Source organism: Polypterus senegalus, chromosome 1 (assembly GCF_016835505.1).
Source record: "Polypterus senegalus isolate Bchr_013 chromosome 1, ASM1683550v1, whole genome shotgun sequence".
Classification (NCBI taxonomy): domain Eukaryota; kingdom Metazoa; phylum Chordata; class Cladistia; order Polypteriformes; family Polypteridae; genus Polypterus; species Polypterus senegalus.
This window is the reverse complement of record NC_053154.1, coordinates 81,417,672-81,442,546: the sequence shown is the minus strand read 5'-3', so window position 1 is coordinate 81,442,546 and position 24,875 is coordinate 81,417,672. Positions and strand designations below refer to the sequence as shown.

General features: G+C 37.6%; 2 protein-coding genes across 5 annotated transcripts in view; both read left to right on the top strand.

The window, feature by feature from the left end:
* The first annotated feature begins 5,445 nt into the window (after positions 1–5,445).
* cks1b (CDC28 protein kinase regulatory subunit 1B) lies at positions 5,446–10,865 on the top strand. The gene is made up of 3 exons (XM_039752111.1): positions 5,446–5,788; positions 8,442–8,569; positions 10,779–10,865. Exons 1-3 carry the CDS (start codon positions 5,730–5,732, stop codon positions 10,832–10,834), a joined length of 243 nt encoding a protein of 80 aa, XP_039608045.1. The 5' UTR covers positions 5,446–5,729; the 3' UTR covers positions 10,835–10,865.
* A 90-nt stretch (positions 10,866–10,955) lies between these two features.
* Positions 10,956–24,875, top strand: part of flad1 (flavin adenine dinucleotide synthetase 1) — a 45,805-nt gene continuing 31,885 nt past the window's right edge. For 2 of the 4 annotated variants that reach the window (XM_039752080.1, XM_039752100.1), the window contains exons 1-3: positions 11,976–12,062; positions 13,521–13,757; positions 20,975–21,734. In XM_039752080.1, coding sequence (XP_039608014.1) covers positions 13,587–13,757; positions 20,975–21,734 — 931 coding nt within the window. In that variant the 5' untranslated portion in view covers positions 11,976–12,062; positions 13,521–13,586. Of the gene's footprint in view, positions 11,041–11,975; positions 12,063–13,520; positions 13,758–20,974; positions 21,735–24,875 lie in introns of those variants that run through there. The other 2 variants (XM_039752090.1, XM_039752099.1) reach the window with 2 other exon arrangements.

Below are 24,875 nucleotides of genomic sequence, written 5' to 3'. Positions count from 1 at the left end.
GGTTCATATTCCAATAGGGATATTTATCTGGGACTGCTAAATCTGTTCAAACAACTTTGTCATTCAAACAAAGTTAGAAAAGACAGGCTCTAGAGGGCAAAGGTTAACTAACATAAGGATAAATATTAAAATTACTACAAGACAAAATTAGACTAGTTAGTCCATGTGATGAGTGGTCTGTGGCACTATGTAGGTTTTTGAATAAATAATCCTGAGAGTGTGCAGGCTCAGAACGGGTGCAGGTGTGCAAATGACAGTGCTGCTCTGGGGTTGATTGCAGTGCTTGGCCGATCGCACACCCACGTACAAATGCAAGTGGATCAGTCAGATGCCTCATTCACACCTCGGAGTGGGCGGAGGGTCACATCTGCACCCTATTATGCAAGAAGAGGGGAAAGAAGCAAAAAGAGAAAGAGAAAAGGAGCAGAAAGAACATAGAAGGGACAAAAAGGAGAAGATCTGAAGTTAAAGCAAAAGAAAGAAAGAGGAAGTGAGAGACAGAATTGGGAGAGTCCATGCTAAGGAAGAATGAAGATAGATGGTTGGGAGCGAGCCTCAGAGAAAAGAGCCTGGGGTTGAAGAAGGAGCACTCCTATTGAGTGATGCTGGAGAATAGGAGTGACCTGTTAAGCAGTGTCTCCCATAAATGCCAAAGGATTGGCTGCTAGAGACGTGTGTGCAGCTCAGCGCAGCGCCCCACGGATGATGAAGACCTGGCAATAAGGACTTGAGCCAGGTATTTAGGGTTGACTGCACCGGTTGGCAAGGTTCTCTTCTTACTGTGAAGTTCGGATAGGATAAGTGGAAGAGAAGCCTGGTTTTAGAAGGAAGCACTGGGGCTCATTTTTAAGAACTCTCTCTGGATTTTAACCTTGTTTGTAATTTGGAATGTGTATTGGATTTTTGTTAACATCCACAATATTTACAGTTTTATTGGATTATTTATTTATTTTTATTTTTATTTTTTGAACACTGTGTTGTTCCTGTTGGAATTTAAATAAAAGTATTTGGCACTTATGCACCAACCACATGTTGAATTTGTGTATCCTTATTTGCCCAGCTCAACTTGGTTCATGACTGTCAACGGATCTGGGTTGCAGAGGCTCCCGGCCGGCAGAGACAAGGAGGCATGGAGCTGACCTGAACAATCCACATTTCATACATTTTCACAATTGAAATTGTATACCTTGTAACACCTTATAATAGTTTTATATCTATAAGTAAAAAAATAGATACGCATGATTACATTTTATAAAAACAACATTGATAATGTCCATCCATCTGTCTGTCCTTCCCTCCATCCATCCATCCAATCATCTATCATCACTATTTTTGTCTGTTCAATTTTATTGGTGAGTGTCTTTGTACTGGGCTGGCCACGATTTTCTTTCGCCATGCAGGAACGTTCTTTAGGCCTAATTTCTTCATACATCTCTTCAACATTTCCTGGGTGTGCCCCAAAGTCTTCTACTAGACAGGCTGTGATTTGTACACCTCACATGGAGGGCACCCATGGGATATCTTAACTACATACATGTACCATTTCAGCAGCCTTTTGTGGAGCTACTAGATGGTCCTTCAGTACTGTCAAGAGCAAGCCACAAGAACCTCATTTTGGCTTCTTGTACTTGCAGTTTCATTTGACAGTTTCTTCCCTATTCTTAGCCGCAGTCTGGTACAATATACATAAAACTGCTGTCACTACACTGATTCATTGATCAATCTCACCTCTGCACTCACTTATGAACAAGGGCCTGAGGTACCCAGACTTCTCAGCTTGGAATACCTGTTCATTCTTTACCTGCTGAAAGCATCTAACTCTTTACTGGGAAAGAATCATTACTCATGACTTGGAAGTGCAAATTCTTATCCCATTTACTTCATAGGTACACAGTGTGCACAAAACATTTTTATGAGGCAAGAAGGGCGACATCATCTGCCAGCAGGAAGATGAACACATATGGTTCTCAAAACACATACACCACAACCCTTAGCTGAAATATGCCTTGTCCATTAAAATCCTGAACTGGACAGGAGACAAGATGAAACCTTTACAAATGTCATCACCCACATTTAGTGGTTTTGACTTAATACTACTGTAAGTATGCAAACACAACTCTTGCTCTTTACGTACATGACCGAATGACAAAGAGAAACAGCTACAGAATCCCATTCTCTTATAGCACTGTGCACTAGATACCACAGGGTACACAAACATAAGCTTTATGCAAGTCCACAAAGCACATGTAGACAGGATTGGTTAATTGGATGTGAATTTTTCATCACTGCCTTCTAGGAGGGTGTATCTGCTAGTTTTAAAAGCTCCCCAAAGTACTATTTCCATCTCTCAACAATGTTGACAGTTGAAGCCAATATTTCACCATCTTTGCTGAAAACAGTCTAGACATCATCTTAGCTATCGTTGCAGCTTCATCAACTGGTCTGATACATGCTCCTTGAAGCTGCTTGAAAGTTACTTTCTATTGTTTCACCAGTTCACTTGCACATAGACCTTCACTTTGATCACTGCTACAGCTGCCACAATTTTGGCCTGTTTGCAATTCTCGTTTATTGTTTGCATTGCACCAAAAGACTCTCCATCAGCTTAACAGCTTCCCTTGCTGCTCCTTTGCCTTACCAACTGTCATGTTCATGTGCTCACATGGTTTTCTTTCTTTTTTAGTAATGAATATCTGAGTAGCAGTTGCCTTTTTATTCAATTGTTTAATTAATGCATGCAATAACTTAACTTATCACCTATGATCTAGGCCTTGAATTGTTTGTTATTTTTATTTCTAAGGCACATTTGATACAAGTGAAGGCTAAATAAATGCAAGAGCATTTTGTGAAATAGCCTAATTTTAACTGTAATGTGCTCAATATGATGCTCTGTTTCAATGTATTGTTGCAAAACAAGCAACTACATCATGTAGATTTAACATTGTAATCATAATGCATTGTGATGCATTGGATCAGCCATGCTGCCCCACAAATCCAGCGGACAGGGTTCGACCTTGTCATGAAGTTTATATGTTCTCATCGTTTGTCAATGCATGTTTTTCTTTGGCCACTCTGGTATTCCTGCTACATCATAAAGTTGTGCAGAATTTTTATGATGGTTGGCAGTTTCCGATTGCCCTGTCTGTATGTGACACATACTGTATTTGGGGAATTCCTGCCTTGTGTATATTATGGATTAGATCAGGTTTGAGAATGTTGTATTGTAATTAAGATGTTTGCATGTGTCTGCGTGAGTTTCATATATTCATGTTGTCCTCTCCCTTACCAAACATGTGGAGGTTTGTTTATCTGGAAACTCTACATTGGCCGCTTGCTGCCTGAGTGAGTGCATCCCATGATTGACTGACACCCCTTTTAGGATTGATTACCACCTGGCACCCAACCATTTCTCTGTGAGACTGAACTGCCAAAGTGCATTAAGAAATTAATCAATTGACACAAATTTTAATAGATACATCTAAGTATTATTTGTTACTGCTATTAAATTAATTGGTTCTGGGATGTTATGAAATAATGATTTCAGTTGACGTTATGTTGTTTATATTTATATTGTATTTGTGTTAGAACCACCACATCAAATTCCATGTAAATGACATACTTATATAATTTGTATAAAAATAATAAATTCATGTGTTGCTTATGTAAAAAATTAAAATTAGACGACTCCAAAACAATGTCAAGTCAGGTCAGGAGGGGCAGCATGCATTGGTACAGTGTGTTGCCGCACCAAACACATGACAAAACAGCTCGGGATCCTGGTTAGCAACCCCCCCAGGCAGACACACGGTCCAGTCCCACCCTCCGGAAATGACCATCTATCTGTCACAGCCAGGTGTTACATGTGCATCCCCTTGGCCTGGTCTAGCCAGTTAGGTCCTGGTGCAGCCAGGTGGGTCCTCAACAATGAGGATCCTGTAAACTGGATTACCTCTGGGGAATTGTGCCACATGGCCGTTGTGCTGTAACTGAAGCTCTATCACAATGCAGATAATGTGCCTCATTTGGGACTCCATGAGCAACTGCTCATTTGACAAAAAGTCAAACTGGCAAAACTCAAGGATTCTCCGAAGAGAGACAGTACTGAAGGAGTCCAGTCTTTGTCACAGCTGCCTGGACAGCATCCATGTCTTGCAACAATATAGCAAGACAGGAAGCACCAGGACTCTAAAGACTTGGACATTCATTCTTTTGCATAGATATTGGGCGCACCACACCGCTTTCCAGCAACCCCCCCTTGCTTTCCCAATCCATCTACTGACTTCATAGGAACAGTCACCAGAGACATGAATGTCACTGCTGAGGTAAGTAAACCTCTTGTCGAGGTCGACACCCTCTCTGCAGATAGACACACTGCTGATGGCTGTGCCCAAGAGGTCATTAAAGGCCTGGATGTTGGTTTTTATCCAGGACACTCACAAGCCCAAACACTCAGACTTCTAGCTCAGTCCCTCAAGAGCCCTGATCAGAGCCTCCATTGACTCTGCAAAGATCACAGCACCATCTGCAAAGTCAAGATCAGTGAATCTTTCTTCACTAACACATGACCTGGTGTTACGGTATATTTATAGTCTTAAGTGTAAAGGGTGAAGAGAAAAAAAAGAATGATAAATATTATACTGGAATATATCAAGATATTTGTTTCCAGTCCTGTGAAGCTGACAGAGAGCTCTGCAAGCTAATACCAGCCCTAGTTTTGTGTTAATATTTAGCAAGATATCTGACTCTTGTTAATAAACTTAAAAGAAGTAGCAGGATGAGTGTAGGTGGGACAAGATGGGTCTAACTACAGCCCTGAATAGTTATGATGTAGGTCACATAGCTCCCTCTGTGTCAGATAACCTTCCCACAACCCTAATCTTAGTTATACAGTGCAATAGGGCATTCGATTTGCACATTCGATGGGCGTTAACGTTATGTTGGGGGAAATACGAGACTGATTTTATAGGTACTGTGAGCTGCAATTGCACTCAGTTGGGGGCTCAGGTAGCCCATCAATCTAAGTCGTAACCTATTATACATGAGCTTTAAAATGGATCAATACATGCCTGTCCAGTATGTTAATTATTGCTAGATGACAGTTTCATCGAACATTTGGAGGTAGGAAAAACGTGGAAGGTATGGAAGTCTATTTCCACAGGAAAGTAATTCACAATAACACCCCTCCCCACCGATTTTTAAAAAAATCCGCGCATACTTCCCCCAATGAAACTCCAATTTTTCCCCCATGGCACTGACATCCCATTAAAAATGACAGAATTCCCCCTGACCTAGAAACACTGGGACTCACATTGTTTTAAAGCGGGTTATCGGTTTTCATCCCCAGTGTCGTGACGTGACGTGTACAAGTTTCTCCAAGATTCTGTTTCGGTCTCATGTCATGTGACACAGAACTTTGACCAATGAAAATGCGAAGTTGTTTGTTTAAAACTTGGCGGTGCGGGGAGGGATCAAGCAGTGGAAGAGCGCGTCAACCGTTCTGGCTTCGTATTTCTACTATGTAATTTATCAATGCTGTATAAAAGCGTATTTTGTTAGTCTGCACCCAGCGTTTATTTCTTCGTTTTTGGCATGTGTTTTGTCAGTTTATGGTTTCATATCTAAGCTAACTGTACATTTTAATCGAGCAGACCTGTAATCTGTTAGTTAGCGCTGAGCTCGAGTTTATTTTTTCAAACCGTTGTCGACTGTTCTCGCTCTAATTTTTCATAATGGATAAGAAACACATTTACTACTCTGATAAATACGACGACGAACTATATGAATACAGGTGAGCATCTCGTATGCGAACAACAGCTGGCCTTTTAGTCTGGAGTGTTTTTCTTTTAATTTTTCGTCAAAAATTTATTTTTCAATAAAGTTGTATTTTGCTTTTGTTGTCGTAATGTGGGCTGTTAACGGAGTAATCGACTAAATGTTTTACGGCGATGGCTGTTAACTATGAAAGATTTTCGCACAGATTCAAAAACTGACCTCTGATTCATAGTAATGTCTTTAACCCATTATGGTCACGAATTTGCAAAGAATCATTTGATTACTGTATTTATGCGATCAATCATACTTGCTATATTAGTTTTATTTAGTTTGTCGGAACAGAATAACGTCGGATGCATTTTTAAATTGTTCAGGCCCATTCAGATGCTTTGTGTTTAAACATGTAGAGCATCATTACATTATCCAAGTACAGTAGAAGGCATTTAAAGTCAGGGTCTATTATGATCCACAGCTGTCATATAACAACATGTGATGTTTTCAGCCTCCTGTGTGTACTTTTTAAATTATTTTATTTGGCAAATTCCACAGACACATTTCAACTAGATTGGGTTCCAGCCTCTGCCAATGTGAACTGGATTATATGGGTTCATAAAATTGATGGCTTTCAAGATAAATATGCAATGCAGTTGTGTAGACTTTTTTTTTTTTTTTTTTTAATAAGCAGAGAACAGGCCAGTTAAGTGACTTGTTCACGTTCACACAAAGATAAAAGCAGAAACAGGATCAGCATCCTTAAGCTTTCAAGTCCAATGCCTCAACATTTTACACGTAATAAAGATATTAAATTTAATATGAGGCATCCCCAGAGTTGTGGATTTGAATCCTGGCCTAGATACTGTTTGGAGTAGACAAGTGTTCCCTGTCTCTCCCCCGTACTCTGACATTCCTTCTATAAGCAAAGGATGTGAATGATTGAATAAATTGGCAGTGTGTGATTGTGGATATGTGTGCGAGTATCATGCATTGAATTAGCACGTCATCAAGGGCTAGTTCTTTGTATTAAGTGGTGTGAAACTGGATAAGAAAATTAGAGTATGGAAGGATTGGTGGCATTTTCTCGTTCATTTAATGCAAGGAAAAAAATAAAGCTATATCCCCACTGTAGATCTGCAAGAAATCTAAAAAATGAGGAATTGCAAGTTATTTCACATTTAATTTTAATAATAGATTTAAAACTATCATGCTGTTTTCCTTTCAAGAAAATTATGTTTAAAGCCCCAGAGCACATCAGTCAGTGAAGCAAATGAAAATAAAATGTTTGTGCATGCATTTTTTTGGTCTGGTGTATTTTAGTATAGGTATGTTGCAAAGTGTTACAGCACTGCAGCAAGTTAGGGTGGGATAAATCACCTGCTACAACACTCATTTTGATAGAGTGGGGTTGATAGATCAGTGGGAGGATAATTAGTTCTGACCAAATTTAAAACCACACCTAAATTGTTATATAGTAATTGTAAATTTGACCAGTGTGGATAATTAGTAAATGTACTGTTCATCCTGTGATGGTTGTAGCAGGTTTAATTAGGTTGGGGTTAATAGTAAAATGATTGTATTCCTGTGTAACTCTTGTGTTTCTTGTATTGTTCATGTCAAATGTAACTGAAAATGTAATATAGAGTTACTGTAGTGATTTATGTTATATATTCTCAAAACTGGGAACACTTTATTGAACTTAATTTTTCATCTTATAATATGCTGTTTTGTTATGCAATGGAGAGAAAGTTATATATAATAGCCTTTACCAAGCTTGAAGCTGAAGTATCACTGTCATTTCAAGTTGTTGTTCCCACCAGTTTATAGATCACAGACAAATTCCTTTCTATAATGAGACCATACAGAACTTAGTGGTCTGGATTTATTTTTCAATGGAAATAATGGAATTTATTAACTTATTATGCTTTATTCATAATAAATAATTTAAATATGATTATATGTGTTTAAACCTACTTTCACAATGTCAATTTTAGAAATAGCTATTTTATGAAGAATAAACAGATTTTAATAGGTGTTAACAGAAAATCATGCAAATTGTTATTTGCACTGTTGTCTCTTGTTAGTTAACTTTTAATTATAACTGAAAACATTTTAAAATAATTCTTTTAATGAAAGATTTAGTTTGGAAAGAAGTTTAATATGATTGATAAAGCTTGTCTCTGCACTATGGCACTGGTACTCAGATTATTATTATAAATTGCTCTGTTGAATACAAGACACCTGTTTGTCTAATGGACAGTAACAGCGTATATAATTTAACATAAATTGGCTGTACATGTCTAATGGAAAAAAGTTTAGGAAATTTAATTCTATCCTGAAACATGGAAAAAAAATTGTAAATTATTCCTCTTAATTTTAAACGTTTCTAGAATTGCAGGGTTGCCTGTGTATGATTCATCTGGGTAGATATTTAGCTGTATTACTTTAAAAAATATGAGCAGATTTGCTTGAGGAGAGAAAAGAATGGTCTGCTAATCTCTGGCCATTATTTTTTTTTTATGTTTGTACATATTTTAGTTAAAGTAGATGCTTAGTGCAGTTAATGCAGCTACTGTAAATGTGTAGCTATTATGTTTTTATATTTTTGTCAGTTTAAAAAAAAAGACATTTTTAATTTCAATGGTTTACATTTTTTCAATTTTGTTGTCTTCCAGACATGTAATGTTGCCCAAAGATATTGCTAAATTGGTGCCTACAAATCACTTGATGTCAGAGACAGAATGGCGTAATTTGGGAGTTCAACAGAGCCAGGGCTGGGTGCACTATATGATTCATGATCCTGGTCAGTTTGTCTTACAATTTATAGAATGTCTTTATAAAAACAACTCTGATAAAGATCTCTTGCACAATTACCGGTATATTGCCAACTGACACTCTCTTACTTTTTTGAGAAGGTGTATAAAGTAACATTTTGTTATTGGCTAATGCCAGATATCTATTAAATGTCTTTTTGTGGTTATTGGCATGCAATACAGTAATTCTAAAATTAGATTTATTGACAGTATGCAGTGTACCTAATGCACTAAGTACATTAAAGTTGTTCTTTTCATTCTGTTAATACATTAGTGTTTTGCTTGTTTTAACTTTTAAAATCCTATTATATGAATCTAAGTAACTTGCAGGTTTTCTGTTCTTCTTTTTTAGACTGTCGAGCTTTTCATCATTTTGAATCACTTGTTTCTTTCCTGATTGTTCCTCCACCAATTTCATTATTTTTGGAAACAGTCTTGTTATTGTGAGATCTTTCTAAATTGTATGTTGTTTCCCTGAAAATATTTTTAGTTACTTTGACTTTTGCTTCTAGTCTAAAACTGAATTGAAGGCATTTTTAAATGCTCTTTTGGCTTCTTATATATAGAAGCCTGAGTGGTGTTGTTATATTACTTGCAGAGTTTAAATTGCTCCTCTGTGAGCATGTTTGTGAACTGTGTACCCTGTCAGTAAAGACTATGGCACACTATCGATTGAACTAGCTTAAATGGTTTCTGCAAATAGACTTGTAGATGGGAAGGAACATTATACAGTACTTGTATATGATTATTCATTTTGAAAATATCTTTATTTTTTTGGTGTTTTCTTAGTCTGTTAGAGTAGGTACTGAAATAGAAAGCTGCTATCACAGTACATTTGCTACAAAAAAAAAACTGGATTTTCACATTTTCTGTTATGTTTGAAACAGATATATGCCATTTCATCCTGGTAAAAACAATAAATTAGGCATGTTTCAGCAGTTATAGTAGTTCTTGAACATTTCCCTATCTTAATTCATCATTTAGTATTTGGCAAGTTTTCAGTAATGGAAATTAGGCCAATAAATCCCATGAAATGCCTAAAATTCAGACATGTGCGCTCCATGTAAATCATCTTCTAAGATGCTGTACTCCAAGTCCTGCGTTGCATGTAGTATCTTTAAATGTACAACTTTCAAATTGATCAGTTATCCATCCATCCATTTTCCAACCCAGTGAATCCAAACACAGGGTCACGGGGGTCTTCTGGAGCCAATCCCAGCCAACACAGGACACAAGGCAGGAATCAATCCCGGACAGGGTGCCAACCCACTGCAGGACACACACAAACACACCCACACACCAAGCACACACTAGGGCCAATTTAGAATCGTCAATCCACCTAACCTGCATGTCTTTGGACTGTGGGAGGAAACCGTAGCGCCCGGAGGAAACCCACACAGACACGGGGAGAACATGCACACTCCTCGCAGGGAGGACCCAGGAAGCGAACCCGGGTCTCCTAACAGTGAGGCAGCAGTGCTACCACTGCGCCACCGTGCTGCCCTTGATCAGTTATACAAGTGATAAAATATTTGATATTCTTAAGAGTACTTTTCAAGCTTTCTCAGTCAGTATCCCATTTTTACTATATATCTGAGATCAGTTTAATTTCCAAGGAAAGAAATTCAGTCAAAGAAATGTATACACATTTACCAATATATACTGTAGCATTTCCACATTTGCTACATAAACCATGCATTTTTACATTGTAATTTTAAATTGGCATGCATGAATATACAGGAAATTACTAAAACATAGTTTTAACCTGTCTATATAAAAAAAATAAGTAATACTTGAAACGTTGAGTAGTAAAAGTGAAAAATGTGACAGTTCTACTATTATATGCATATTGAGCATCTGCCTGGTATGGAGGATCCAAAAAAGAGGCAAAGCAGTTTGAGGGTGGGAGGTAGGTTGTGGTGCAAAGATTGGATGCTAAACAATTTATAGACCAGAAAGCATGTGAAAAGTGGCCACATCTTACAATAAAAAGGGAGGTTAAAAGGGTTAGACACTTGTTACTATGAAAATATAACATGGATTATATATAAATTTAGTTTGTGCTGTTTTTACTTTTGTTTTTGTTTTTCAGTGTCTCAAAGAAAAATATTGTAATACTCTACAAGGCTTTATTTCACATTAAACTGGGTGTTCTCTGCTTTTCTTAAGATGTTTTATCCTTGTTTTTTCATTAAACAGAACCACATATTCTGCTGTTCAGGAGACCTCTGCCAGAGAAGACTACGGCTAATTGAATACGAGCTTTAAACAAGATATCGATTAAATGACTTTTTACAGATTGCTATCTGAACCAAATATAATATATAAAAATTTGAACATCAGGAAGGCGGACTTGCTTTAAGAATCCTAATGAGACATCATTCAACACATTTCGGATTGCTGGAGGAGTAATGCTGCCTATGTGGATGGCACTGACTTTATATTAGTATTTTAAATTTTTGTGAGTGCTTGGTTCTTTTGAAATTTCTAAATTAAATAAGTGTGCACTGACATCTTCTGTATTGAATGCTGCGCAATCTGGTTATTTGTTCTGGCAGATTTACTATAAAAGTAACATATATTTTTTTATTTCCTACAGCAAGGGCCACTGATAAAAATGCATGACATTAGGAAAATGTCATCCGGTTTCCTTTTTTTTTTTTTTTTTGAAAACCGTTTTTTACTAATATTATTTCATAATATTGCAAGTTCATTGTAGATAGTCGAATAGCCGAAGCAGAAATCACCCAACTTTAAGTTCACTGAGAAAGATAATCTTTGAACTTGTTTTGCTTTAGGGCAAGTAATTGGTTTAATGAGTTATTGCAATGCTGTTTAGTACAAGCGTATTTTATTTGACTTTTAAAGTGTCAGCCTAATTTTGCTTGGCCCTGTTGTGCAATTTACAAAGGAAATGCATATTTTGTATGTTATACGAGATAATCTTATGTTTTATATTGTTGGTATCTGAGCTGACTGTGTTAAATAGTGTCTTCCTTAAGTATGATGTTCATTGTTGACCATCTATATGTAATACAGTGGCGTACTATGTTTAAAGAAAATGTCGTGCCGCTTTTGGAATAAAGCTGTAATGGACCTTTTTAATAAAAATACAAATTAAACAGAAAAATAACAGTGTTTGTTAGTTTATTACGCGAATATACAGCCTTATTATTGGAGGAAGTTAGTCCAAATCGGTTTTTGAGCTCTCAACCAAACTATGCAATTTTTAACATGATCAGTTGGTCTTTGCTGTGATTGGCAAGTTGTGCTGACCATCAGTCTAATGTATCCTGCTGTTGGTCGCAATCCAAGGAGTGGGTGGGTATATTTCTTTAGCATATCGCAGCCGGGTGTACTGGTAAGTGATTGATAATGTGTAGAAATGCTGGGAAACGCATTTGAGTACCAACCATTTTGAGTACGTAGTACGTACAGTTTTTCCTGACAACGCTGAAGTTTTTTTTTTTCCTTCAATTACGGGTACCGATTGTATATGTGCTTTTTTAAAATGCAATTCAGGGTTTTGCGAGTTCTGACAGGGATAAAGTTTATGTGCTAATCAACGAGATTTACGCGTCATTTGGCCGCTTGTGTACACTTTACACTCTGCCGTCTTTTGAACTTTGTAGTCATTGGCGTGTTTCATTCATTCCTTCCTTCCGTAGAATTTTAGTGAAGCGTGAGATCTGTGCTGTAAAACACTGAGGCAGTATAGCACGCTTCATCCCAGTGCAAACTGAGCCTTGTATTTTGTAATATGAATCCTCAAAGAATATATAAACCGAGAATCAATTTGGTAATCTGAACATGTCTGATGTGACTTCCGCATCAGTTACTACGGGGCTTTGTAATCGACACTAGACGGCCCATTTTTCCCTCCTTTTGATAATTAATATTTTCTGCTAGCAACAATATGATAGGTTTTATCTATCTTGTTTACAGAATTTGTGCTACACCTGAACCATACGGCAAAATACAACAATGCACACACTGGTAGTGAAGTAATATCTTAAATCCTATCATGAAATAAGTTTTGTCATTATTAATTCGGATGCGTATCGCCATTTGTGTTAAGATGTTAATATTTCCTCCATAGTTTTCAATACCTAGAAACAGTCCTAACCCCAAAGAAAAGACCGAATTGCTTTATGGACCGAGACTTGTGTTTTTTCGTTTAACATGGCAGACTGGAGTTAAATTGCTAGTTTAAAATGGTTGAACATTAAACTTTTTCAGTTTGTGTGGAAGGTTTCGCCATCGTTTGTCTAGATGGAGTATTCTTTAATTGTGTTCATTTTCTTTGGTTAACTGTTAGCTATCAGAGAACAAACTCACTCATACTGAGCTGATTTAGGATTCCCAGTTAACCTAACATGCCTGTCTTTGGGCAGTGGAAGGAAAATTATTGTAAACTGGGTCCCTGATAAAATAATTTTAATAATCAATATTCACAAATGAAGGTATGCATGGAAGGTATTACATGCATCCATAGTTCATTATGATAGGATTTAAAGTATACAAACTGCTTTTTTAATTTAAAAGCTACTTATCTGAAGGAATCTTTAATAAAGTGGTCGCTTTTATAGTAATGGGTTGGACAGATTAACAAAAGTTGATCCTAACTTGTGCATTTTCACAAAGTTTGTCTATTCAAATATTGTATTTTTAGTTTAATTGCAAAGGATTTTTATTTAAATATGTTAAAAGAGCTTGGATTTTAAAAGAAGATATTTAGAGTGTGTGTAGAATTTCCTGCACTATCATTCTCAAGTATGATTGAGGTGTTTATTTTATAGGATAGGAAATCTGTGTATGTATTTAAAACAAACATTTATTATGCAGATGAAGCAGTTAAAATTGTAGGTCTATACATTCTTCTGTCATTTTTTTAGTAGTTTTTAATAGGTCTATTTGTTTTTTGAATTTTATATATTGCAGATTTCATTCCTATAATGTGTGTCATGGATTGCCAGTGATCTCTTTGTGTACTACAAACTGCATTTAATGTTGCACAGTGTTGCACGAAACGTGGTTCGAGTCCAGAGACTGAGTGGCCATTTCACTGCTATGGCAGATTTTGCTATGGGGCCTTCTTCCAACAACATCAATACAAATGAGTCACAAAAAAATGTGATTACTGCTGGAATCGTCATCATAGGGGATGAAATTCTTAAGGTAAGTTCCATCAAAAAAAAAAGGCAAAACAATAATTTTGTCATTTTAAGTGTCCCCCATATTTCGTAAAGTACTTCACATAGGTTGAAGGTTTCTGTTTTCACTCTTTGTAATTTGATTTACCAATAGTTTTTAAAGAAATCTAGTGCAGTCCATTTTGATGTTGAGTTATTAAAACATAGTCCATAGAGGTTAGAATTATACACATGAAAATATTGCCGATACAGCATTTAAATGTTAAAAGCAACTGAAACATAGTTAAACCTTGGAACATAATGTTGTATCTCAGGTTATGCGTGTTAGTGCAGTGCTGCCTGGTAAGGTACATTTTTAGTTACGTGATTAGTAATAATAATCAGTTCCCTCCTGCTTTCCATTTAATTGTTTTCCGTAAAGCTATTGTACAGCTGCGCAGTTGGTTATTCAGCCATGTACTATACAGATTTAGTTAAGCAAATTTTAGATAGGCATTATTATTGTGATTTAAGGTGACACAGTGCTGTACTGGTGAATTAATTTCCTAGCCTGCCCACTGTCTATGCATGTTCTTTGCATTGTTTTTTGTTTACATTTTCCCACAATCCAAAATTGGACATGCTCGGCATATTAGCTACTTAAAATAAATTTGGTATTCATGTACTATATAAGAGTACACACATTAATGTGTCCTGCTTTAAATTTGCATTTTATTTTATGTTTATGGTAAATGGTTTCGTTTATGTGTGCAGTTAGAAGATAAACCTTCTACTAATCTGTTGTAGTATCATCCTGCACAGTTTGTTCATTCATTCATTTTTCATGCATATCTGATTTTCATAAAAAGTCACAGTAGCTGAAGCTTTTTTCAGAAGTACTAGACAAAAGACAGGAAACAGCACAGGACAAAATTGTAACCTTGCTGTAGAACAAATTTGCTTATACATTTGTCTTTAAGGTTCTCCGTGAATCTAATATGCACCCAGGGAAAATGTGACAGGAACGAACACTGGGTAAAATGCCAGTCCATAGTAGGGCTGTCTCAGTCTTACACCTACATTCACTCAGACATGTCCAGTTTAGAATCAACCGTCTTCCTAGTCGGCTGCCAACTCAGCTTTGGTGAGCCACGTTACTAGTGTCTGACAGACGTTTAAAGCTTCGTACTCAAGGAGTGAGGCTGTAGCATTAACCACTATGCCATTCCATGCACATATTTCATAATGTATTTCTTAAAAATTAATTTGATATATACTTAAGCAAGAGTATATTTTTATTGCATTTACACCACCACATATGTTGTTAGGATTTAATCCTTCTCAGCACTTTTTATAGCTGCCAAAGCATGCAGTTAAGTGTTTACTGTTTGTATGGGAATTGAAGATCGCTCATTTATTGCATAGCATTCTTCATTAACAGGATTGGAAGTGCAAAGACTCCTTTCACTGTCCACCCATGTTCTGTTAACTCTTTCTTCCAATTAAGTATCACAGAGCAGGTTTAATGGAGCATAGGCTTCTGATGTTACATTGCATTGAATTTAGCTTTAAAACATGATAATAAGCAAACCTTAAATGAATATTACATATATAAGCATAAATACTCACTGCTTTACGCAAGTATTTAGTCCCTGTATTAAGGAAGCTTTGGGTTTACAGAGATGAACAACAATTTCCTAATGAAAAATTTGCCAAAATAAATCATTAATATTACTGCCCAGTTTTCTGGATTAAAACCCCTCAGTAAAGGGATCATTATTCATCTTATGAAACTGAAGGACACCTGTGAAAATAAATAATAAAGAGGATTACAAAAACTTTAGGTGGAAGAATTATGCAAATGTATGAATTATGCTCAGAGTGTCAATAACATTTTCCTGATTTGCTTTTGTTCAATAAGCATTTGAATAAGGTTTAATTTTCCTTACAAAGAATTCTCCTTAAAGTTAGCTGACTTTCTTGCCTGGTAAAATAAATATGAAAAGTAGGGCTCAACTCATAGGGATTTTTTGTATCTGATGATGATATTGATAATAAGGGCAGTAAAGCTACTTTACTTATACAGATACATACGTCATATGGACAAAAGCATTGGGACACACCTCTTAGTTATTGAATTCAGGTGTTTCAGTCAGACCTATTGCCACATATGTATAACATTAAGCATCCAGCCATGCAGTCTCTATTTACAAACATTTGTGAAACAAAATGGGTCGTTTTGAAGAGTTCAGTGACTGGAAACATTTTGGGGAAGGCCCTTTTCCATTCCCGCATGACTGTGCCCCAGTGCACCAAGCAAGGTCCATAAAAATATGATTGGATGAGTTTGGTGTGGAAGAACTTCACTGGCCACCCACAGCCATGACCTCAACCCCATCGAACACCTTTGGGATGAACTGGAATAGTGATTGCGAGCCAGGCCTTCTTATCCAACATCAGTGCCTGATCTCATAAATGCTCTATGAAATGAATGGGCACAAATTCCCACAGAAACACTCCATAATCTTGTGGGAAGCCTTCCAAGAAGAGTGGAAGCTGTTATAGCTGCAAAGGGGAGCCCAACTCCATATTAAAGTCTGTGTATTTGAATGCAATGTCATTAAAGTCCCTGTTGGTATAATGGTCAGACTTCCCAATAATTTTGTCCATATAGTGTAGCTATTGTTTTAATATTAAGTCTTCCTAAAAAATATGGATGGAAAGAAAAGATTAAGTGTAACATGTTTTAATTCAACTTTTAAACAGGTGTTTTTTTCTTTAAGAAGTGATCAATGCACAGTGGCATCTGATGTTTGTCACAATATAGTGTATACTGTAGGTTCAGTGAATACAAGTGTCTAAAGCATTAAATGAATGTTTATAAAGATAATACTATAGCCTGTGTTGACATTTTTGGCTTTAAAATGCTTTACTAGTTTCATCTGCACATATTTCAATTGCTGATTTCAAAATATTCCGAGTCCATGTATATTAGCCATAGTGTCCGTTGCATGAATAGCCATTGCAAAAGAAGTAGCATTTGAATGCATTTTAATAACATAAACAACTAAAGGGCACCAATCATTAAGTAAGAATATTGGAATCAATTATTCATCCATCCATCCATCCTCTTCCGCGGGGGCAGCAGCTTGAGCAGAGATGCCCAGACTTCCCTCTTCCCGGCCACTTCTTCTAGCTCTTTCAGGGGAATCCCAAGGTGTTCCCAGGCCAGCCGGGAGACATAGTCCCTCCAGTATGTCCTGGGTCTTCCCCGGGGCCTCCTCCCGGTTGGACGTGCCCGGAACACCTCGCCAGGGAGGCATCCAGGAGGCGTCCTGATCAGATGCCCGAGCCATCTCATCTGACTCCTCTCGATGCGGAGGAGCAGCGGCTTTACTCTGAGCCCCTCCTGGATGACTGAGCTTCTCACCCTATCCTTAAGGGAAAGCCCAGACACCCTGCGGAGGAAACTCATTTCAGCCACTTGTATTCGCGATCTCGTTCACTATCCATACCTCATGACCATAGGTGAGGGTAGGAACGTAGATCGACTGGTAAACTTAGAGCTTTGCTTTACGGATCAGCTCCTTTTTCACGAAAACAGACCAATGCAGAGCCTGCATCACTGTGGACGCCGCACTGATCCGCCTGTCGATCTCGCACTCCATTTTTCCCTCAGTCATGAACAAGACCCCAAGATAATTGAACTCCTCTGCTTTGGGCTGAGGACCATGGTCTCGGATTTGGAGGTGCTCATTTCCATCCCAGCCGCTTCACACTCAGCTGCGAACCAAATCAGAGAGAGCTGAAGATCATGACCTGATGAAGCAAATAGGACAACATCATCTGCAAAAGGCAGTGATCCTGAGTCCACCAAACCGGACCCCCTCAACACCCTGGCTGCGCCTAGAAGTTCTGTCCATAAAAGTTATGAACAGAATTAGTGACAAAGGGCAGCCCTGGCGGAGTCCAGCTCTCACTGGAAACTGGTTCGACTTACTGCCGACAATGCGGACCAAGCTCTGACACCGGTTGTACATGGAGCGAACAGCCTTTATCACGGTTTGTCCGGTACCCCATACTCCTGGAAAACGCCCCACAGGATTCCCTGAGGGACACAGTTGAACACCTTTTCCAAGTCCACAAAACACATGTAGACTGGTTGGGCAAACTCCCATACACCTTCAAGGACCCTGCTAAGGGTGTAGAGCTGGTCCACTGTTCCGCGACCAGGACGAAAACCACACTGTTCCTCCTGAATTCGAGGTTCGACTATCTGACGGACCCTCTTCTCCAGAACCCCAAAATAGACTTTTCCAGAGATGCTGAGGAGTGTGATCCCTCTGTAGTTGGAGCACACCCTCCGGTCCCCCTTCTTAAAGAGGGGGTGTCCTGCTGCCAAGTGCACATATGAACATCCCTATGCTTGAACATGGTGTTCGTTATGGACAATTCATGAAGAACACAGAAGTCCAATAACAAAACACCGCTCGGGTTCAGATCGGGGGGCCATTCCTCCCAGTCATGCCCTTCCAGGTCTCACTGTCATTTCCCATGTGAGCATTGAAGTCTCCCAGCAGTATGAGGGAGTCCCAGAAGGTATGCCCTCTAGCACCCCCTCCAGGGACTCCAAAAAGGGTGGGTACTACAAACTGCTGTTTGGTGCATACGCACAAACAACACGTAGGACCCATCCCCCTCACCCGAAGGCAGTGTGAGGCTACCCTCTCATCCACCGGGGTGAACCCCAATGAACAGGCTCCAAGTTGGGGAGCCATAAGTATGCCCAAAAAAACGCTCGGCGCCTCTCATCGGGAGCAACTCCAGAGTGGTAGAGAGTCCAGCCCCTCTCAAGGAGATTGGTTCCAGAGTCCAAGCTGTGCGTCGAGGTGAGCCTGACTATATCTAGCCAGAACGTCTCGATCTCGCGCACTAACTCAGGCTCCTTCCCCTTCAGAGAGGTGGCATTCCACGTCCCAAGAGCCAGCTTCTGTAGCCGAGGATCGGACCGCTAAGGTCCCCGCCCTTGGCCACCACCCAATTCACACTGCACCTGACCTTCTTGGCCCCTCCTACAGGTGGTGAGCCCATGGAAAGGGGGACCCATGTCTCTTTGGGCTGTGCCCGGCCGGGTCCCATGGGTGCAGGCCCGGCCACCAGGCACTCGCCATCGAGCCCCACCTCCAGGCCTGGCGAGGGAAAACATCACCCAAGGTTTTTGTTCTTGATAGGAGGTTTGGTTGAACCGCTCTTTGTCTCATCCCTCACCTAGGACCAGTTTGCCTTGGGTGACCCTGCCAGGGGCATAAAGCCCCGGACAACGGAGCTCCTAGGATCCTTGGGACACACATACCCCTCCACCACGAAAAGGTGACGGTTCGAGGAGGAGGAAAAAAATGGTACTTGTCCTGAATAACCGTAATGACCTTTGATAGTGTAAGCATTCTTTTTTCACTTCTGTTGTCTTCTTTGTATAAACTTTTTTTATCTCTTAACAGGTTCAGCTAACAAAGTCACAGAACTGGTGTTACTGCTCTTACAGAGCCAGTAAAGACCACATAATACACAACACAATGTTGTTTTTGTGACAACTCTGTAAAAGTAAGCATACTGTATCTGCTTTGTAAAAATGTGTAACATATAAAAAAAAATTCTGATGCAAATGAAGCAGTGGCTGTTCATTTGACAAGTCTAAATAAATTCACAACCTACAAAGCATTTTGGGAAAGCTTCTTTTCAGAGCAGAGGATTTTAATTACATTTCAGGAGAAAGAACACACCAGTTTGAAAACACGCTATTAAGTTGACGAATAAATTCTTATCTTGTAATCACTGTAGTTTATGGAGGCATGTATACTGTATAGCTTAGGAAGTCAAACTTCCGCTCTCTTGAAAGCTGACAGAATGAGCATTTCAAAAATCAGACTGAATAATGACCGGTACATCATGTTGATAAGAAAATAGACTCTGAAATGTGCTTGCAAGCACTCACAGGATTGGTGCTTCATCATGTAATCATACAGAGTCAAATGGAAAAACATTAGAAATTAAACTTTTTCTGTTTTTTATTGTATTAAAGCCTTTGAAACAAAGACAGTCTTACTAAAGAGTAAAAACCTTGTGCACACTTGAAGTAGGTTTTTCAGCAGCCATTTTGACAGACGTTAAGACAATGGGGGTAAAATAGAATACAGCATCTTAACAGGAAAATTATGAACTTCAAGTATAACAGTAAGTAAATGAATGATTTTGTGCATCGTGTCTTAAAAAGAAAACTTCACTGTCCTGGTGACAATTAATAGGGGCAAAGTTTACTGTTTTGAAGCACATGGAATTGTTTAGCATGTATATATTGTTAACGAATTTGTTACTGCCATTATGCATAAAATTCAGGGGATGTATCTATTCAGACTGAGGGCTTTTGTACTAGAAAAATAAATTATTAAACATATTTTGCTTAGAACAGTTTCAGCACCATAATATTTTGGTGTACCTTCAACCAGTACCAATATTTTATGTAGAGGCCAAGTATCATCCTGATATATTTGCTTCCAATATTATCAGATTGGCCCTAATGAAAAGCATGCTTTCCTTTTGAAGTTCATTCAGTAGTGTTAGTGAACTGTAACTGTAACTAAGACCTTGTTCACACTACAGTTTTTTCATTTAAGAATGGTATTTTTAAACAAAGACGAACTTCTTCCACACTAGAGTTTTCACATTGTTTAGAAAAGTAACTTTGTCTACACTAAAACGCCAAATTTGCATGTGATGTAGACCTTCATACATGCTGGCCAAAAACTCCTTGAAAGGGCTTAGTAGTGAAAAATTCAGAGCCCGGTGAAAATAAGATTCCCTTGGGCGTATGTGCTTTCGACAGTGCATGTGCAGGACTGTGATAGTGCATTTACAGCATAGAAAAAGAAAGGAAATTATTTAGGGAGCTGCAGTGATTTGCCCTTGTGTCATTAATACACCAATCACGTTTGAATTAGTAGCAGTCTTCAGAAATGGCAACACAACATCCGCAGCTCAGGATATTAATGGGTTCAGACTATCATATTGGCAACCTTTCCATAGCAAAAGGATGTCATACCCAAAGTGTTTTTTGCTTCATGTACTTTGAGGCTGTAGCTATTGAAATCCATAGATAAGTTAATCCATTGCCGTCTTTTGTTACTATTTTTAATCTTGATTCCAGTAATATTATGCTTAACATTTTGAAAGAATTAAATGTTTCTATTTGTGAATTTTTTTCCACAGGGCCACACGCAAGACACAAACTCATTCTTCATGTGCAAAAAATTGCGTTCACTGGGGGTCATTGTACAACGTGTGACAGTTGTGCCGGATGATGTTTGTGCAATTGCAGAGGAGATTGCCACCCAGTCTCAGCGTTTCACGTATGTGCTTACTTCAGGGGGCATCGGGCCTACTCATGATGACATGACATTTGAGGGAGTGGCACGTGCATTTAGTGAACGTCTCCAACCAAACCTTGAGCTGACAAAACTAGTGGAAACCTTCTTTGGTACTTTAGACCCTAGTAGGGCAGAAATGAAACTTGCAATGGTGCCTGAATCTTCAAAATTGAACTATGGTACAGACCCTAAGACTGCACAGCCTCTTCGATACCCTTTAGTGAGTGTACGCAATGTCTACATCTTTCCTGGAATCCCTTCACTGCTAGAAAAAGCTCTTAATGGACTTCAGCACCTTTTTGCTAATACCGGTACTGTTTTTAATTTTCGAGAAATATTTGTGAATGCTGATGAGGTTGCATTAGCCCCTCTTTTGGGTCGAGCAAACGTCCTTTTCCGAAGATATGTGAGCCTGGGCTCATATCCTGATTGGGTTAATAATTACTATCGTGTAAAGCTCACCCTAGACTCTGATTGTCTTCAGCGACTTGAAGAGGCCTATGAGTATCTACTGGAGAATTTACCACATGGCAGTGTAATACCAATTGTGAAGGATCCTGTAAGTGTGGCTGCAAAAGAAGTCTACTCTCTGGCCCACAGTGGTAAGATACTATTATGTATTATTTTTCTTCTCATCACATATGTTAAAATAAATGTTTTTCATTATATCTGTGAAGATCTTTACAATCGTCATATTTTTTATTTCGTAAGTGTGAACTTTAGACACTTGGCAAGGGAATTGTTTTTTTTTTTTTAATTTGATTTAAAGACCTGTAAAATTGGAAAATTTTATTTTTAAAAAAAGATTGAAAAAAATGAACAATGCTATTTTAAGAATACATTATGACAAGACACCATTTTGCCTGTTGAGGTTTAGCTTTTAATTTCACAATTTTTTTTTTTTTTTTTGCAACGTACATGTTCTAAGGCTTTGAGGATTGCATGTATGGGCCAGAATGAATATACATATAAGTCGGTTTGAGAACTGAAACTCATAGGTGGGAGACAATTTACCGTTCTTTTATTGTGTTACTTTGTTTAATCAGTGTTTCTTTTTTTAGTGAGGGATCAATTGCTTCTTGAGCTATGTACTGAGGTTATTTTCGGCTGAAATGAAAGGGTATTTGTCAGTGCAAGTGTACATTCATTTTTGAATCTTTTACAATATTGAATACAGTATTAAACAGAAGATTAGCCTCTCTGTCCCTAGCCGGACTGTAACAGTGAATAATGCTTATCACAGAATGTGTTCTTGAGTAAATGTCTAAAACACAGCACTAAACATTTCTTTCCCTTCACTGCTTTGTTACTGTAGATTCTGTAATACAATTAAAAAAATCCCTAACTGGTCATCTGATGTTTTTTACTGTCAGGATTTCAGGCTATATGACAAAAAACAGATATAAGTCATTTACATGGCAGTTGCAAGGCAAGTAATTCTCATGTTTTATACAAATATTCTACCTGCATAGAAATTTTGTTCATTTCAAGTTGGAGGAAAATGGGCAGCATAATATCACAGGGTGTCGTTTCTGTGTTGAGGCTGATGCTGAAGACCCAGCTGTATGTGGAAATAAAAATTAGATTGAAAAGGGATTTATAAACCTCTATGGAAATTAGCATTACAATTTGCCCAGCTTTTGGATAGTTTGTCATTGAACATTCCAAGTTGTATTTGTCATAGCACTGTACTGTATTTTTCTAATTTAATATTTTTGTGACTGAAAAAAACATTTTCATTGGTAGTCATACTTGATTTTGGTTTTAAATATTCAATTTGAGTTTATTTTTATGCACTTTAACAAGGTAAAAAGTTTGTTATTGAAAACAAATTGTCATCAGCGATTGACATTAAGTTTCTAGTTCATAACACTGTAACACTTTTAGGCACTCCTGCGTCTTATCAGGTTATTTAAGTGACTAAATAAAATTTTAGTGAAAATAGAGTTTAACAGCATCAAATTTATTAATAACAAAAACGTAAATCTGAGCAACAAAGAACACACCAGCTCTATTTTGGTTTTGTACTTTCTGCTTATTTATATGAATGGAATCCAAGCCGTTTGACATATTCCATTCAAATGATTTCCTTTTACAAATTAGTGATTTGTCAAAGTTGTGAAAAATAATTTTGCTGAATGAACTGATTTGCCTACTTTGACACAGTGTTGACTAATATCTTTGTAATGTCTGTGCCTTAGTCTTATGTCTAACAACAGTCAGTGTCTAGCTATGTAACTGTTATTCAGGAAACAGGGTTTGAGTTTTTTTTTCTATCTTAACAATAAAATACCATGCTTTAGTTACCAGTTAAGGAACTATGATAATACTGTAGTCTTTTGTTGTGTATTTAGCACCAACCAAGGAATTGTAATTCCCCTTGAACTGGAATGTTCTTTTATACATGATAGTTTCATACTGTTAAATCTTGAACTGTTTTTAAGAAAGGATTTGCTGTACCTAGAGTTTATCTGATATCTATGCCAGTCAAATTTGCACCTTGGACAATAGTTCACACTCCTTGTTTCAGTAATATAATGAGTACTTCAAGAAGAAAAAAAACTGCCCTCTGCCATCATCCAGACCAGCGGCATCACTGCTGTACTTCCCTTCTCATTTAATCTTCTCTGATGCAGGTTTATCTCTTGACTTCATCTCAGTAAAACATAAGACTTTGCACTTTTCTTTGTTTCCATGAAATGATTTACCACTTTCCGGGTCGATTTTACTTTTTAAAAACCTTCTTTACATCTGTATATGAAGTGTAACTAGTGTCCCAATGTCAGGGCGTTTTCTTTTATAATAGCATCTATTCAGACAGATAGAGATAGATGGAAAGATAGGAAGGTATTTTATTTGCTTCAGTTTAGCAATAATAATGAATAATTCACAGCACAATGTATTTCCCATCCTGAATGATTAAACAAACATTTCTTTAGGCTATTAAAGAAGGCACAATTTTAATATTTTCTAAGTTTAAAGTACTGAGTGTAGTTTATATATATATATATATATATATAAAATCATCATCACAGGATTTAGATAGCATGTTTAAACTTGCTGCGTACAGGAAGTCATCCCACAACAATTTTCTAGCTTAGTTTCTTATGTTGATTGATTATATTTTTTCATTTTGAAAACACATTACTTTGCTGAACTTAAAGTCAATAGTGAAAATAAAGCTGTAAATATCTAGAACAGAGGGTTGCAAACAATATTTAGTTTATTTGTCAGTGTTCAGTTTAGTTAAATAGCCCAATTTTGTTTGTTTTACCAAAATTTAAACAATGGGCAGTCATTCTTTGTTCTAAATATGGGCACCATTGCTGGAGCAGAAAAATCTGGTTGATTTCTTTAGATGTTTTCCTAGAAATAATAGAAAAGTGCAGTAACTCATAGTTGTGGGGACTATTTTGGGGTAAATTGCTGAACTGTTTTGAACTATTTTCTAAACTAATAATTTTATCAGTTAAGGTTTTAGATGAGCCAACATTTTTTTAAGGAATATGATGTGCATGAGAGTATCACTTTTATTTTTAAATGAGACATTTGTGGGATTTCTTGTCTGCAAGAGTTTGTGCTGTGTGTTGTGATCTCTTAAAAGCATTTTGAACCTTTTAGCAATGGCATATTTCAGTAATGGTAGGACAAATTTTATGGACCTTTACACGTAAATGGAGCAAATGTCATGCTTCTATGCATGAGCTGAATTTGTGCACAATTCTGTAACAATCAAGGCATGT